The sequence below is a fragment of the Schistocerca americana genome, chromosome 8 (assembly GCF_021461395.2).
Source record: "Schistocerca americana isolate TAMUIC-IGC-003095 chromosome 8, iqSchAmer2.1, whole genome shotgun sequence".
In the NCBI taxonomy this organism is placed as follows: Eukaryota; Metazoa; Arthropoda; class Insecta; order Orthoptera; family Acrididae; genus Schistocerca; species Schistocerca americana.
This window is the reverse complement of record NC_060126.1, coordinates 30,719,320-30,737,230: the sequence shown is the minus strand read 5'-3', so window position 1 is coordinate 30,737,230 and position 17,911 is coordinate 30,719,320. Positions and strand designations below refer to the sequence as shown.

The 17,911-nt window shown below is 46.2% G+C and overlaps 1 protein-coding gene across 1 annotated transcript in view; it reads right to left on the bottom strand.

The window, feature by feature from the left end:
- The window catches only part of LOC124544953 (mucin-12-like), a 155,491-nt gene that overhangs the window by 126,629 nt on the left and 10,951 nt on the right, over nucleotides 1-17,911 (bottom strand). The window contains exons 2-5 of the mRNA XM_047123700.1: nucleotides 17,643-17,894; nucleotides 13,318-17,601; nucleotides 12,939-13,232; nucleotides 11,596-12,897 (exon numbers count right to left, since the gene is read on the bottom strand). Of these exons, the coding sequence (XP_046979656.1) occupies nucleotides 11,596-12,897; nucleotides 12,939-13,232; nucleotides 13,318-17,601; nucleotides 17,643-17,894 (6,132 nt within the window). The remainder of the gene's footprint in view (nucleotides 1-11,595; nucleotides 12,898-12,938; nucleotides 13,233-13,317; nucleotides 17,602-17,642; nucleotides 17,895-17,911) is intronic.

Here is a 17,911-nt window from a genome sequence, read left to right as displayed (position 1 = left end):
CCCTTTTCCAATGTTTTGGAACGCTTCGCTCTTCTAGAGACCTATGGTACACCGCTGCAAGAAGAGGGGCAAGTTCATTCGTGTACTCTGTGTAAAATGGAACTGGTATCCCCTCAGGTCCAGCGGCCTTTCCTCTTTTGAGCGATTTTAATTGTTTTTCTATCCCTCTGTCATCTATTTCGATATCTACCATTTTGTCATCTGAGAGACAATCTAAAGAAGGAACTACGGTGTGGTCTTCCTCTGTGAAACATCTTCGGAAAAAGACATTAGAATTTCGGCCTTTAGTCTGTCATCCTCTGTTTAGTACCATTTTGGTCACAGAGTATCTGGACATTTTGTTTTGATCCACCTACCGCTTTGACATAAGACCAAAATTTCTTAGGATTTTCTGCCAAGTCAGTACATAGAACTTTACTTTCCAATTCATTCAACGCCTCTCGCATACCCCTCCTCACACTACATTTCGCTTCGTGTAATTTTTGTTTGTCTGCAAGGCTTTGGCTATGTTTATGTTTGCTGTAAAATTCCCTTTGCTTCCGAAGCATTTTTTTAACTCGGTTGTTGAACCACGGTGGCTCTTTCTCATCTCTCACGATCTTGCTTGGCACATACTCATCTAATGCATATTGTACGATGGTTATGAACTTTGTCCACTGATACTCAACACTATCTGTACTTGAGATAAAACTTTTGTGTTGAGCTGTCAAGTACTCTGAAATCTGCTTTTTGTCACTTTTGCTAAACAGAAAAATCTTCCTACATTTTTTAACATTTCTATTTACAGCTGTCATCATCAATGCCGTAACCGCTTTATGATCGCTGATTCCCTGTTCTGCGTTTACTGTTTCAAATAGTTCGGGACTGTTTGTCACCAGAAGGTCTAATATGTTATCGCCACGATTCGGTTCTCTGTTTAACTGCTCAAGGTAGTTTTCAAATAATGCACTTAAAAAAAATTTCAATGGATTCTTTGTCCCCGCAACCCGTTATGAACGTTTGAGTCTCCCAGTTAATATCCGGTAAATTAAAATTTCCACCCAGAACTGTAACATGGTCGGGAAATCTACTCGAAATATTTTCCAAATTTTCCTTCAGGTGCTCTGCCACAACATCTGCTGCGCCAGGAGGGAGACATCCAATTACCATGTCTGAGCCTGCTTTAACCGCGACCTTCACCCAAATTATTTCACATTTCGGATCTCCGTCAATTTCCTTAGATACTATTGCACTTTTTATCGCTATAAACACGCCTCCCCCTTCACTGTCCAGCCTGTCTCTGCAGTATACATTCCAATCTGAGTTGAGAACTTCATTCAGGGTCACGCAGGAACTAACCGTCCAATAGCCACACACGGATAGCTCCCAAGAGGATGGACATACTGTTCGCTCTGCTGTGCTGAATGATACAGCCACGTCACGCACCTCGATTTAGGAAATCAGCACGATCGCAGCGGGGCAGGCCGTTGTCGCGGTTTCCCTTTATCCAGCGCCAGAGAGACACGCACGCGACAACACTATACACCAAGGTGCCACCTCGTCATCTTTTCAGAAGACTAACTGGTTCTGTGTGCAGCAGCGTGATAAAAGTATCTGTGTATGGAGGCTTGGGAGAGAATGAACTTAGCCAATCGCACTCGTCACATTCACAGCTGCCGAGCACCTTCAAATATATTCTTATCCTTAGATCTATTTGTGGTAAGTACTAGAATATTAATTGAAAGTAATATTTAAGAAAACCTCTGTTTTTAAGTTTGTAGGACGGCCGAAAACGAGCAATATTGTCGTAAATCCACCTCCAAATAAGATTCAATAGGTCCGTTTGCTGGCATATGACAATTACGACGGGATATGCATCTCGTAGCAGCAATGGTCGTCTTTAGATTATTTGGAAGACTAAGAAGAAAAAATCATCTATTGAGGATGTAGGTCTTTCTCGTTCATTTTTTTTTCTTTCTAGAAGAAATCATTTATAAATCTTTTTTCGTGTTGTTTTTCTCGATAATGATTTTGTATTGGTGTCATTGTTAGCATCCGTGTAAAAGACTGAGTTAAATAACACAGAACTCCTTTAATAAAACCACGGAGAAGTGGAATTTAAAAGAAAAATCAGTTAAGCCTTCTGTTTGCAACGAACAGGAAATCCGAGTTGAACTCACAGTCTGGCACAAATTTTTTAACGTCACTGCAAACTCATTACAAACGCTTTTATTTCCACAAAATTTATCCACACGTTTCGTAGCATGTCTTAATATAGTTACCTTCCTCAAAACTTCATCCAAACAATTTTGAAGTAGAATCCGAAACACAAAATAGCTACATTACAAATGGGTACGTCTTGCAATGCTCAGGTGGAGTAGTCCATCAAATAATGGTAACTAAAACTGTGGTCACCAGTCCGAGAAGGACTTCAAATATTTTAAAGAGCATGAACAGTGTTTCAATGCAAACTTTGAATTAATTTCTTATTTTTCAGTTCTTAGTAAACATTCACAAAAATTACGCATTACAAAGCATCTTGGTACACGGATTCAGTACTTGCTTTTAATTTAGAAATGAAAAGAAAATTAATGATCACGTCACGGTAACAGATGCTGTCTGAATCTAATTATCTGGAATATGACTTTGATTAGTCCAGTGCAATTTTAGAGTAACTGTCAAAGTCGTTTATGACAGACGATTTCCTCCTTTGCTGCTCTCATGCACGAGGAGAATACAAAAAGTAAGTCACATATTATTATGGCCGAGCAAGCGACTTTTACTAAACGCTGCGCAACGTCTCAGTGTGGCAGGGATACGTGACAGTACGTTCCAAAATAGCCGCCCAGTCTCTGTAAACGGCGGTCGGAAGGATCTACCAATCGCTGGATTCCTCTACGACAGAAATCCACTCCTCGGTCACAGAGGAGCCATCCGAGGACCGCTGTGTGAACGTCCTCATTGTCGGAAAATCTCTTATCCGACAGATGTTCGTTCAGCTAGCCGAAAGATGGCAGTCGCTTAGTGTGAGATCTAGATAGCATCATCCACCTCTGTGTGGCGTCAATCTGTTGGCACCATTTCACTACGGATGGACGCGACATCGCGTTTTCCTCGTACCTTGTCTTGAATTTCACACAGATTCTGGCGCAACTTAGACGATTCGTTACAAGATTGGTACTGTCCCACGTGCTTAGCCTTGGAGTTTCCAGTTGCCGCGGAATTTCGGTCGCACGCTTTATGTGCCTGTTATCCGTACTACATCAGAACTATGTCTCCAGGGAACCGGGAACGTGTAGTAGGTCCTACCCTTTTGACAAAAGGCCATGAGGTGTCAGGTCAGGGGGGTGTTCTGAACACAATTTCGACACAAAGCAGCTCAATAGGCTGTGGAGTGGACGGGGTAGGCTAGCAATAGAACAGTGCATCACCATTGAGTAGACACTCATTTATTGAACGCATAAGTCAGGTATTACCCAAAAGGAAAAATCAGTACAAATTACAAAATAATATTCTTTTCCTTTAAGTCACTCAAACATTTAAACAGGCAAATAGCAATCATTTAACTGAAAGCCTTTTAAGGAAGCAAGACTAGAAAATTTGAATGATGAGTTAAAATCATATTTAAATAGGCTCTGACCGAGCACATATTTTTAAACGAAATACTTCCTTTAAGGAACCAGCGATCAAAATTGATTACATAATTCTCAACAACCATATTACATCCAATCCATTTAAGATTAAACAGTAATATATAACATCAGAGAGCTGCAGTCCCAAGTTTTAAGCAACACCTTTCAGATGGACTGCACTGCAACAGTAGAATACAAGTCCCTCAGAGGATCTCCACACAAAGAAAGTTATTGCCGCAATCGACAAAATATCAACATCATTCCATGTACAGACCTAAAACAAACTAAAAGCTCTCTTAAGTTTGGTACAGTTAATTCCCTTTCAACATAACATACATCACAAGTCTAGCCCTAGGACGGCACCGACACCCCGAAATTTAGCACGCGAAAAACTACAGCGATGCACTCATCACATATCCTTACAAAATCCAAGAACCGACAGCCGGCTGCCCAATAGCGGAGCATTTAACCACGCGCAGCTTGCGGGTTTGCGGAATGCTGATCTCGCCCTTAACCTCAACATCAGTTCAAATACTAGTCAGCCTACAATCTTGAACCACCATATACATTCCTTCAGTTGCTGCATAGAAAGCCAATGTGATAGGCAAACAGACCTGCATATGATAAAAGCTTAAGCAATTTCCTTGCTAGACAACCCTTATGAATAGTAGCCGTAATTTTTTTTAAACGTGAGCACAGCCACAATCGAAAGACAGACAACGCCAATCATAAGTACAGTAGCACATAAGCAAGTAGCAACGGTGACTTCTGGTTAGATTGGCTACAAATCAGCACGTGATTTAACACACCAGAGAATAGTCTTTTCAACATAACCATCAATACAATAGCAAATTACTCACACGTGTACTCCCCCACGATTTCGATTCGCAAAGCCATAGAAAAAACGTGGAGAACGTATCACTTAGACCAACATAATGGTGCTCCCTCAGTTACCCCAAATAACTGACTCCCTTAGTTGCACAGCAAAGAACCAGACCTAATGATACCACAACTGTTCTCGCCTCTAAATTGTCACAGTACAAGCGTGACTCAACCACAAATGTAATTTTACATCACCAGTTCCCGTACAGTCAATACGAGCGCCTGATTTACACCTGTTTATAACGGCAGGCAGCAACATCGTACGGAAAAGAGTGTAGACACAAGCTCTTACCAATTCTCTTCTCCGAAAGCAGCCACCGCAACTCTCGCGAACCACTGGGACATGCAATGCAAAAATCGTTACTCCTTCACACAAATTACAGGACGCCCGCTTTCCACTGCTTGCTACGGCGCCTTCCGTTCAGAGCCAACTTGTATATCTCCACACTCGGTGCGTCAACCAGACAACCGTCTTCCACCACGTCCCGGAGCACACCCCCACAGGACCTCACCTCGTTACTCCTCGCGTAGGGCCCAGAGGGTGCTGCTTACCGCCCTGTCCGTGACAGGAAAGATAAACCACCAGAGTGGCACTAGGAGCCGCCATGGCTCACGCCACACTTGTTGGACACTGGTCTTAGCGAGGGACAACACGGGGAATTCACTTTGCGAAGTCCCCACGTAATTTCCTTACCGCGTTTCGTGACGCCAGCAGGAAACATTCAGTCCTACGTTTGGCAGTGTTTCGGCTCATCGGTGTATAAACCGTTATTATAGCTTCCGTCAATGGCTGATAAGACAACGAAGCACCCTCAGTAACGTCGATAGTATGTACAAAGTGGGAGGTGCAATGATTCACAACAGAATGTGTAGGTTGGCGCAGGCCGTGCAGATGGCGCGGAGGCTGGGGGCGGAGTTAAAGATAGGTACAGCCGCCCCCGCAGAGGCCGGAGGCGGCAGAGGCAGCGGCTGGTGGGCCCCGTCTCGTCGCGCGACGTCACGACGCGTCACGCCGGCATCTGTTCGGCGGCCTTCTACGGAATGTATCCACTGCCCGCTGCACACAGACACCAGAAGTTAGTACAGTTTTAACAATCACCTCGGAGGAATCAAGCTGCGGCAGCAAAATTTGGTGACGACGTTACTTGAAAATTGTCACGATTGCCGCCATGAGCTGCTGATAAAATCTTTATTGAAACAACCAGTTTCGGTCGACTGAAAACTATCAGATACCTTCATACGAAATCGTAATATTAAATACAGCAAGTAACGTTACGAGATTACACTGTCACGAACCTGTTAACTGATTTAAACGTTAAACTACAACGCATGTAGAAAAAAAGCGGTATACACCCTTAAAAGCATCTACAGCATCGTATTAGGTGAATATAGTGTCACTGTCAGACAATAATACTAAGAATCACTCACTGAAAATAAAGTTGTGACATAAGCAGTGAGGGAACCCAATACGAATAAATCATATCATAAAAATACACTACTGGCCATTAAAATTGCTACAACACGAAGATGACGTGCTACAGACGTGAAATTTAACCGACAGGAAGAAGATGTTGTGATATGCAAATGATTAGCTTTTCAGAGCATTCACACACGGTTGGCGCCGGTGGCGACACCTACAACGCGCTGACATGACGAAAGTTTCCAACTGATTTCTCATACACAAACAGCAGTTGACCGGCGTTGCCTGGTAAAACGTTGGTGTGATGCCTCTCGTAAGGAGGAGAAATGCGTACCATCACGTTTTCGACTTTGATAAAGGTCGGATTGTAGCCTATCGCGATTGCGGTTTATCGTAGCGCGACATTGCTGATCGCGAAATCCAATGACTGTTAGCAGAATATGGAATCGGTTGGTTCAGGAACGCCGTGCTGGATCCCAACGGCCTCGTATCACTAGCAGTCGAGATGAAAGGCATGGCTGTAACGTATCGTGCAGCCACGTCTCGATCCCTGAGTCAACAGATGGAGACGTTTGCAAGACAACAACCATCTGCACGAACAGTTCGACGACGTTTGCAGCAGCGTGGACTATCAGCTCGGAGACCATGGCTGCGGTTACCATTGACGCTGCATCACAGACAGGAGCGCCTGCGATGGTGTACTTATCGACCAACCTGGGTGAACAAATGGCATAACGCCATTTTTTCAGATGAATCCAGGTTCTGTTTACAGCATCGTGATGGTCGCATCTGTGTTTGGCGACATCGCGTTGAACGCTCATTGGAAGCGTGTATTCGTCATCGCCATACTGGCGATGCTATGGTGTGCCATTGGTTACACGTCTCGGTCACCTCTTGTTCGCATTGACGGCACTTTGAACAGATGTGTTACGACCCGTGGCTCTACCCTTCATTCGATCCCCGCGAAACCCTACATTTCAGCAGGATAATGCACGACCGCATGTTGCAGGTCCTGTACGGGCCTTTCTGGATATAGAAAATGTTCGACTGCTGCCCTGGTCAGCACATTCTCCAGATCTCTCACCAATTGAAAACGTCTGGTCAATGGTGGCCGAGCAACTGGCTCGTCACAATACGCCAGTCACTACTCTTCATGATCTGTAGTATCGTGTTGAAGCTGCATGGGCAGCCGTACCTGTACACGCCGTGCAAGTTCTGTTTGACTCAATGCTCAGGCGAATCATGGCCGTTCTTACGGCCAGAGGTGGTTGTTCTGGGTACTGATTTCTCAGGATCTATGCACCCAAACTGCGTGTAAATGTAATCACATATGTCAGCTCTAGTATAATACAATTGTCCAATGAATACCCGTTTATCATCTGCATTTCTTCTTGGTGTAGCAATTTTAGTGGCCAATAGTGTATACATGTTTCACTTTTATGCACTGTCACCTATTATCACGTCGTAATACAAATTACATCTTCAGTATATAAACTTTACTAGGCAGAGCACTCTTTCACATTATATCAACAAGCGGCGTTAACACTTTGTACGTAGAGCCGACTTAATGGCTGAGCATTGTTTCCTGGTAGATAGGTAGTCGCACATCGATAGTTACCAGTACCTTACAATTATACAAGCTGTCTACCATAAGCTATCGTAAGTACGAGGATTGTCCAGAAAGTAAGTTCTGATTGGCTGCTATATGGAGACCACAGTGAAAATCAGAAACATTGTATTTGCAAGAGCAACACTTTCCAGATACTTCTCTACATTGTCGCCGCTCCGAGTTAGACATCTGTCGGAGCGTTATACCGAATTTCCAACACCATCGTCATAGAAGGCAGCCGCCTGTGCTTTCCGATAATTCTCTACGCTGGTCTATAGCGTGCAGCCTGCGCCCAAGTGTTGTCTTCGTATACAGCGTTTCATGTGAACAGAGATGATACTCATTACGAGTCAATTTGGGCTGTGATGTGGGTGATCGTACACTTCCCATGAAAAAGGCTGCAGGTGCGTCTTCATTGCCCCTGCACAGTGGGGCTGAGAATTGCCACGAAGAAGGAAGTGCGTAGCAGTTGTGTCAGGTGGGCTGCAGTCAGCAAGGCGAAGCCTGTCAGCGGGACCTCCTACTTGGCGCCAGACATCGTTGTTCTAGGCACCTTTACCCGCTCACAGTGCGTTCACAATTGAAAAGAGCGTCTTGATGCGCCGACGGTCATACTAGAGACACTACCCTACACATCTGTGCAAAGTTTCATCGGGGTCTCACTGTGGCGTCCATTTCGCGACCGATCGGAACTTACTTTCTGGACAACCCACGTAGATGTGACAGGTGTAACAGGCAATCTCTATATTTTATATCATACTTACGTGTGTTACAATAATACTTGCGGCGACAGAAATAAATGCATAAAAGCATTTACATACACACATAAACGGTAGAGTGAAACAAGTTACAGCCACATGCCACATATGCACTGTTTCTGACGTACCGTAACACTGAAGGGTCAGATCGCACATACACGTAAAATGTACCCTAATGGGATTGTCTGAATGTACAGTATATTACAGTACAACACATGTGCTCGCATCTATGTTGCAAAGAGAATTACTCGAAAAAGTTAATTTTGCCCCGCAGAAATAACATTTCTACCAATTGGCGGAATCAGAAAAGTTGTAGCATCCACCGTTCATTATATAGTGTAAGGAGCTGATGGCTCACTCCTGAACAAAACCGTTACAGCTAACACCCACAAAGTTCTCTGTTCGGTCAAAATAATCACTATTAACCCATCGTTACATACTTCCGTAGCCACAACAAACTTAACTAATACACCGAGGATGGTATCAGTGACGATATAGCGCACCTTTACCACATCACACCACCGTCCAGACGGAGCGCCTGTGCAGCAGAGTCCTGTTCTCGGCATGTCTCAGCTAGCAGAGCCCCAGCACAGCTACCTACCTAACACCGCGGTCCTTGTCTGACCTTTGACGTTCCTATTGGCTGAAGGCCAACCTGCGCCCTCTACACTCCTCAGAACCGATTTTCCTGAAGTCTCTCAATCAATCCTTATGTTTAGATTCCCCAGTTTCTGAAAAGTTTACCGCATCATTTAACTGTCTTTGGAATAGCCCTTCACCATCCGAAGTCCATCACACTCACACGACATGCCCTCATACATATGTGGAAAACACAGAGAGAGTGAGGAAGTGTGACACGATGCAAAAGTTATCGAAAGAAAAGCACTTAGCGGCCCTTTGCGTTTCAATGAGATAGGGTTTTTACTTAACAGGTGAGTAGAGAAGAAAAACCCATGTCACATCACATAGCAGTTCCACAATCAGCTAGTCAACTTCTGATATCCCTCAACTGGGATTTACGTTAACTTGAACATGGTTTACGTTCATGATACGTACCGCTTCAGTGTAACTGCAAAGAGTGCACCGCCCACTACAGTTTACATTTATACTGAAGCGCCAAAGAAACTGGTCTAGGCGTGCGTATTCAAACACATGGATCTGTAAACAGGTAGAATACGGTGCTGCGGTCGGCAACGCCTATATAAGACAACAAATGTCGGGCGCAGTTGTTAGATCAGTTACTGCTGCTACGACGACCGCACGTTATCAAGATTTAAGTGAGTTTGAACGTGATGCTATAGTTGGCGCACGAGCGATGGGACACATCACCTCCGAGGTAGTGATGAAGTGGGGATTTTCCTGTACGACCTTTTCACGAGTGTACCGAGAATATCAGGAATCTGGTAAAACATCAAATCTCCGAGATCGCTGCCGTCGAAATAAGATCCTGCAAAAACGGAACCAACGACGACTGAAGAGAATCGTTCAACGTGACAGAAGTGCAACCATTCAGCAAATTGCTGCTGATTTCAATGCTGGGCCACCAATAAGTGTCAGCGTGAGAACCATTCAACGAAACATCATCGATATGGGGTTTCGGAGCCGCAGGCCACTCGTGTACCTTTGATGATTGCACGACACAAAGCTTTACACCTCGCCTGGACCCGTCAACATCGACATTGTTTGTTGATTACTGGAAACATGTTACCTGCTCTGACGAATTGTGTCGAGCAGATGGACGTGTATGCGTATGCAGACAACCTCATGAATCCATGGACCCTGTATGTCAGCAGGGAACTGTTCAAGCTCATGGAGGCTCTGTAATGGTGTAGGACGTGTGCAGAAGTAATATGGGACCCCTGATGCATCTTAATACCGTTCTGGCAGGTGACACGTACGTGACCTGCATCCATTCATGTCCATTGTGTATTTCGACGTACTTTTAAAATTCAGGCACGACAATGCGACACCCCTTACGTCCAGAATTGCTACAGACTGGTTCCAGGAACACTCTTCTGCGTTTAAACACTTTCGCTAGCCACCAAACTCCTCAGACATGAGCGTATCTGGGATGCCTCGCAACATGCTGTTTAAAAGAGATCTCCAGCCCCTCGTACTCTTCTGGATTTATGGAAAGCCGTGCGGGATTCAGGGTGTCAGTTCCCCCCAGCACTACTTCAGACATTCGTCGAGTGCATGCCACGTCGTGTTGCGGCTCATCTGCGTGCTCGCGTTGTCCGTGCACGATAATAGGCAGAAGTGCTATTTTATTTGGCTCTTTGGCGTAAATATGTTATTTACGTTACAATGTGAAAATAGGTAACTCTTTACTAATACAAATCACTTATGTTTTTATGATATGGTTTGTTACACCGCTGTGTATGTCATACTCTTATTTCCAGTGAATGATTCATGGTATCGCTATCTGACGTCAATGATTTTATAATCACCTAACATGATGCCGTAATTGCTTTTATGTGACTCAGTGATATTTTATTACGAGTGTTGTCGTTAACATTTACATCAGTTATTAGATTTATGATAGTTTAATACTGTGATGCTACTTACTGTATTTATTATTTCAATTTGGTACACAGGAACCTGATGATAGTTTACCGGAAATGGTTGTCAAAATGAAGATTTTATCACCATCTTAAGTCAGTGATCGCGACATTTCGCAAATATTTACGAACTTTGGGCATCACCTCCTGAGATTTAATTTTACTCCTTCTCTATATACGGACCTTGTAACGCTTCACATTTTTCCCATCGATTGATGGCTTCGCGGAGACCCTGACTGTAGCAGTCTTTATTTTGGTTGTTCACAAAACGTTCCACCTGGAAAAATCATCTGGCTGATAGTCTAGGAATGCCTGACAGACATCATTTTCTTCATCCGAGAACTCAAGAAAAGCTCTGGCTGTCACGTCAGGAGGATGGGGAAAGTAAGGTGAAATTTGACAGCCCAAACAAGCAGCATGCGTGACTCTGTCCCGTGCAGACTGACCTGGGGTAATGTCGTGCGGCAAAAAACGCCCTCGGACGGCTTACTAATAATTTTCGTACATCCACAGTTGAAATAGTAGACAGTGGGACGTCAGCTGGTACAAATTTGTATTAAAAATGAAGAATTTGCTCCAACTGTATTTAAGGTGTCGATTTTATTTTGGAAACTAGTTTCAACGTTGTAACAACGTCATCTTCAGGCTCAACACTCGTTGACGTCAACTGCGTGCCGCTGATACTAGAAGTCAGTGATGAGATATGGACGTGCTCCGTGTGGAAGGTGGGTAGAAACTGAGTTATACTACCCACCTCCGTGTGGAAGGTGGGTAGAAACTGAGTTACACTACCCACCTCCGTGTGGAAGGTGGGTAGAAACTGAGTTATACTACCCACATCCGTGTGGAAGGTGGGTAGAAACTGAGTTATACTACCCACCTCCGTGTGGAAGGTGGGTAGAAACTGAGTTATACTACCCACCTCCGTGTGGAAGGTGGGTAGAAACTGAGTTATACTACCCACCTCCGTGTGGAAGGTGGGTAGAATCTGAGTTATAGTACCCACCTCCGTGTGGAAGGTGGGTAGAAACAGAGTTATACTACCCACCTCCGTGTGGAAGGTGGGTAGTAACTGAGTTATACTACCCACCACCGTGTGGAAGGTGGGTAGAAACTGAGTTATACTACCCACCTCCGTGTGGAAGGTGGGTAGAAACTGAGTTATACTACCCACCTCCGTGTGGAAGGTGGGTAGAAACTGAGTTATACTACCCACCTCCGTGTGGAAGGTGGGTAGAAACTGAGTTATACTACCCACCTCCGTGTGGAAGGTGGGTAGAAACTGAGTTACACTACCCACCTCCGTGTGGAAGGTGGGTAGAAACTGAGTTACACTACCCACCTCCGTGTGGAAGGTGGGTAGAAACTGAGTTATACTACCCACCTCCGTGTGGAAGGTGCGTACAAACTGAGTTATACTACCCACCTCCGTGTGGAAGGTGGGTAGAAACTGAGTTACACTACCCACCTCCGTGTGGAAGGTGGGTAGAAACTGAGTTACACTACCCACCTCCGTGTGGAAGGTGGGTAGAAACTGAGTTATACTACCCACCTCCGTGTGGAAGGTGGGTAGAAACTGAGTTATACTACCCACCTCCGTGTGGAAGGTGGGTAGAAACTGAGTTATACTACCCACCTCCGTGTGGAAGGTGGGTAGTAACTGAGTTATACTACCCACCTCCGTGTGGAAGGTGGGTAGAAACTGAGTTATACTACCCACCTCCGTGTGGAAGGTGGGTAGAAACTGAGTTATACTACCCACCTCCGTGTGGAAGGTGGGTAGAAACTGAGTTATACTACCCACCTCCGTGTGGAAGGTGGGTAGAAACTGAGTTATACTACCCACCTCCGTGTGGAAGGTGGGTAGAAACTGAGTTATACTACCCACCTCCGTGTGGAAGGTGGGTACAAACTGAGTTATACTACCCACCTCCGTGTGGAAGGTGGGTAGAAACTGAGTTATACTACCCACCTCCGTGTGGAAGGTGGGTACAAACTGAGTTATACTACCCACCTCCGTGTGGAAGGTGGGTAGAAACTGAGTTATACTACCCACCTCCGTGTGGAAGTGGGTAGAAACTGAGTTATACTACCCACCTCCGTGTGGAAGGTGGGTAGAAACTGAGTTATACTACCCACCTCCGTGTGGAAGGTGGGTACAAACTGAGTTATACTACCCACCTCCGTGTGGAAGGTGGGTAGAAACTGAGTTATACTACCCACCTCCGTGTGGAAGGTGGGTACAAACTGAGTTATACTACCCACCTCCGTGTGGAAGGTGGGTAGAAACTGAGTTATACTACCCACCTCCGTGTGGAAGGTGGGTACAAACTGAGTTATACTACCCACCTCCGTGTGGAAAGTGGGTAGAAACTGAGTTATACTACCCACCTCCGTGTGGAAGGTGGGTAGAAACTGAGTTATACTACCCACCCTTCGTGTGGAAGGTGGGTAGAAACTGAGTTATACTACCCACCTCCGTGTGGAAGGTGGGTAGAAACTGAGTTATACTACCCACCTCCGTGTGGAAGGTGGGTAGAAACTGAGTTATACTACCCACCTCCGTGTGGAAGGTGGGTACAAACTGAGTTATACTACCCACCTCCGTGTGGAAGGTGGGTAGAAACTGAGTTATACTACCCACCTCCGTGTGGAAGGTGGGTACAAACTGAGTTATACTACCCACCTCCGTGTGGAAGGTGGGTACAAACTGAGTTATACTACCCACCTCCGTGTGGAAGGTGGGTAGAAACTGAGTTATACTACCCACCTCCGTGTGGAAGGTGGGTACAAACTGAGTTATACTACCCACCTCCGTGTGGAAGGTGGGTAGAAACTGAGTTATACTACCCACCTCCGTGTGGAAGGTGGGTAGAAACTGAGTTATACTACCCACCTCCGTGTGGAAGGTGGGTACAAACTGAGTTATACTACCCACCTCCGTGTGGAAGGTGGGTAGAAACTGAGTTATACTACCCACCTCCGTGTGGAAGGTGGGTAGAAACTGAGTTATACTACCCACCTCCGTGTGGAAGGTGGGTAGAAACTGAATTATACTACCCACCTCCGTGTGGAAGGTGGGTAGAAACTGAGTTATACTACCCACCTCCGTGTGGAAGGTGGGTAGTAACTGAGTTATACTACCCACCTCCGTGTGGAAGGTGGGTAGAAACTGAGTTATACTACCCACCTCCGTGTGGAAGGTGGGTAGAAACTGAGTTATACTACCCACCTCCGTGTGGAAGGTGGGTACAAACTGAGTTATACTACCCACCTCCGTGTGGAAGGTGGGTAGAAACTGAGTTATGCTACCCACCTCCGTGTGGAAGGTGGGTAGTAACTGAGTTATACTACCCACCTCCGTGTGGAAGGTGGGTAGAAACTGAGTTATACTACCCACCTCCGTGTGGAAGGTGGGTAGAAACTGAGTTATACTACCCACCTCCGTGTGGAAGGTGGGTAGAAACTGAGTTATACTACCCACCTCCGTGTGGAAGGTGGGTAGAAACTGAGTTATACTACCCACCTCCGTGTGGAAGGTGGGTAGAAACTGAGTTATACTACCCACCTCCGTGTGGAAGGTGGGTAGAAACTGAGTTATACTACCCACCTCCGTGTGGAAGGTGGGTAGAAACTGAGTTATACTACCCACCTCCATGTGGAAGGTGGGTAGAAACTGAGTTATACTACCCACCTCCGTGTGGAAGGTGGGTAGAAACTGAGTTATACTACCCACCTCCGTGTGGAAGGTGGGTAGAAACTGAGTTATACTACCCACTTCCGTGTGGAAGGTGGGTAGAAACTGAGTTATACTACCCACCTCCGTGTGGAAGGTGGGTAGAAACTGAGTTATACTACCCACCTCCGTGTGGAAGGTGGGTACAAACTGAGTTATACTACCCACCTCCGTGTGGAAGGTGGGTAGTAACTGAGTTATACTACCCACCTCCGTGTGGAAGGTGGGTACAAACTGAGTTATACTACCCACCTCCGTGTGGAAGGTGGGTAGAAACTGAGTTATACTACCCACCTCCGTGTGGAAGGTGGGTAGAAACTGAGTTATACTACCCACCTCCGTGTGGAAGGTGGGTAGAAACTGAGTTATACTACCCTTCTCCGTGTGGAAGGTGGGTAGAAACTGAGTTATACTACCCACCTCCGTGTGGAAGGTGGGTAGAAACTGAGTTATACTACCCACCTCCGTGTGGAAGGTGGGTAGAAACTGAGTTATACTACCCACCTCCGTGTGGAAGGTGGGTGGAAACTGAGTTATACTACCCACCTCCGTGTGGAAGGTGGGTAGAAACTGAGTTATACTACCCACCTCCGTGTGGAAGGTGGGTAGAAACTGAGTTATACTACCCACCTCCGTGTGGAAGGTGGGTACAAACTGAGTTATACTACCCACCTCCGTGTGGAAGGTGGGTAGAAACTGAGTTATACTACCCACCTCCGTGTGGAAGGTGGGTAGAAACTGAGTTATACTACCCACCTCCGTGTGGAAGGTGGGTAGAAACTGAGTTATACTACCCACCTCCATGTGGAAGGTGGGTACAAACTGAGTTATACTACCCACCTCCGTGTGGAAGGTGGGTAGAAACTGAGTTATACTACCCACCTCCGTGTGGAAGGTGGGTAGAAACTGAGTTATACTACCCACCTCCGTGTGGAAGGTGGGTAGAAACTGAGTTATACTACCCACCTCCGTGTGGAAGGTGGGTAGAAACTGAGTTATACTACCCACCTCCGTGTGGAAGGTGGGTAGAAACTGAGTTATACTACCCACCTCCGTGTGGAAGGTGGGTACAAACTGAGTTATACTACCCACCTCCGTGTGGAAGGTGGGTAGTAACTGAGTTATACTACCCACCTCCGTGTGGAAGGTGGGTACAAACTGAGTTATACTACCCACCTCCGTGTGGAAGGTGGGTAGAAACTGAGTTATACTACCCACCTCCGTGTGGAAGGTGGGTAGAAACTGAGTTATACTACCCACCTCCGTGTGGAAGGTGGGTAGAAACTGAGTTATACTACCCACCTCCGTGTGGAAGGTGGGTAGAAACTGAGTTATACTACCCACCTCCGTGTGGAAGGTGGGTACAAACTGAGTTATACTACCCACCTCCGTGTGGAAGGTGGGTAGTAACTGAGTTATACTACCCACCTCCGTGTGGAAGGTGGGTACAAACTGAGTTATACTACCCACCTCCGTGTGGAAGGTGGGTAGAAACTGAGTTATACTACCCACCTCCGTGTGGAAGGTGGGTAGAAACTGAGTTATACTACCCTTCTCCGTGTGGAAGGTGGGTAGAAACTGAGTTATACTACCCACCTCCGTGTGGAAGGTGGGTAGAAACTGAGTTATACTACCCACCTCCGTGTGGAAGGTGGGTAGAAACTGAGTTATACTACCCACCTCCGTGTGGAAGGTGGGTGGAAACTGAGTTATACTACCCACCTCCGTGTGGAAGGTGGGTAGAAACTGAGTTATACTACCCACCTCCGTGTGGAAGGTGGGTAGAAACTGAGTTATACTACCCACCTCCGTGTGGAAGGTGGGTACAAACTGAGTTATACTACCCACCTCCGTGTGGAAGGTGGGTAGAAACTGAGTTATACTACCCACCTCCGTGTGGAAGGTGGGTAGAAACTGAGTTATACTACCCACCTCCGTGTGGAAGGTGGGTAGAAACTGAGTTATACTACCCACCTCCATGTGGAAGGTGGGTACAAACTGAGTTATACTACCCACCTCCGTGTGGAAGGTGGGTAGAAACTGAGTTATACTACCCACCTCCGTGTGGAAGGTGGGTAGAAACTGAGTTATACTACCCACCTCCGTGTGGAAGGTGGGTAGAAACTGAGTTATACTACCCACCTCCGTGTGGAAGGTGGGTAGAAACTGAGTTATACTACCCACCTCCGTGTGGAAGGTGGGTAGAAACTGAGTTATACTACCCACCTCCGTGTGGAAGGTGGGTACAAACTGAGTTATACTACCCACCTCCGTGTGGAAGGTGGGTAGTAACTGAGTTATACTACCCACCTCCGTGTGGAAGGTGGGTACAAACTGAGTTATACTACCCACCTCCGTGTGGAAGGTGGGTAGAAACTGAGTTATACTACCCACCTCCGTGTGGAAGGTGGGTAGAAACTGAGTTATACTACCCACCTCCGTGTGGAAGGTGGGTAGAAACTGAGTTATACTACCCTTCTCCGTGTGGAAGGTGGGTAGAAACTGAGTTATACTACCCACCTCCGTGTGGAAGGTGGGTAGAAACTGAGTTATACTACCCACCTCCGTGTGGAAGGTGGGTAGAAACTGAGTTATACTACCCACCTCCGTGTGGAAGGTGGGTGGAAACTGAGTTATACTACCCACCTCCGTGTGGAAGGTGGGTAGAAACTGAGTTATACTACCCACCTCCGTGTGGAAGGTGGGTAGAAACTGAGTTATACTACCCACCTCCGTGTGGAAGGTGGGTACAAACTGAATTATACTACCCACCTCCGTGTGGAAGGTGGGTAGAAACTGAGTTATACTACCCACCTCCGTGTGGAAGGTGGGTAGAAACTGAGTTATACTACCCACCTCCGTGTGGAAGGTGGGTAGAAACTGAGTTATACTACCCACCTCCATGTGGAAGGTGGGTACAAACTGAGTTATACTACCCACCTCCGTGTGGAAGGTGGGTAGAAACTGAGTTATACTACCCACCTCCGTGTGGAAGGTGGGTAGAAACTGAGTTATACTACCCACCTCCGTGTGGAAGTGGGTAGAAACTGAGTTATACTACCCACCTCCGTGTGGAAGGTGGGTACAAACTGAGTTATACTACCCACCTCCGTGTGGAAGGTGGGTAGAAACTGAGTTATACTACCCACCTCCGTGTGGAAGGTGGGTAGAAACTGAGTTATACTACCCACCTCCGTGTGGAAGGTGGGTGGAAACTGAGTTATACTACCCACCTCCGTGTGGAAGGTGGGTAGAAACTGAGTTATACTACCCACCTCCGTGTGCAAGGTGGGTAGAAACTGAGTTATACTACCCACCTACGTGTGGAAGGTGG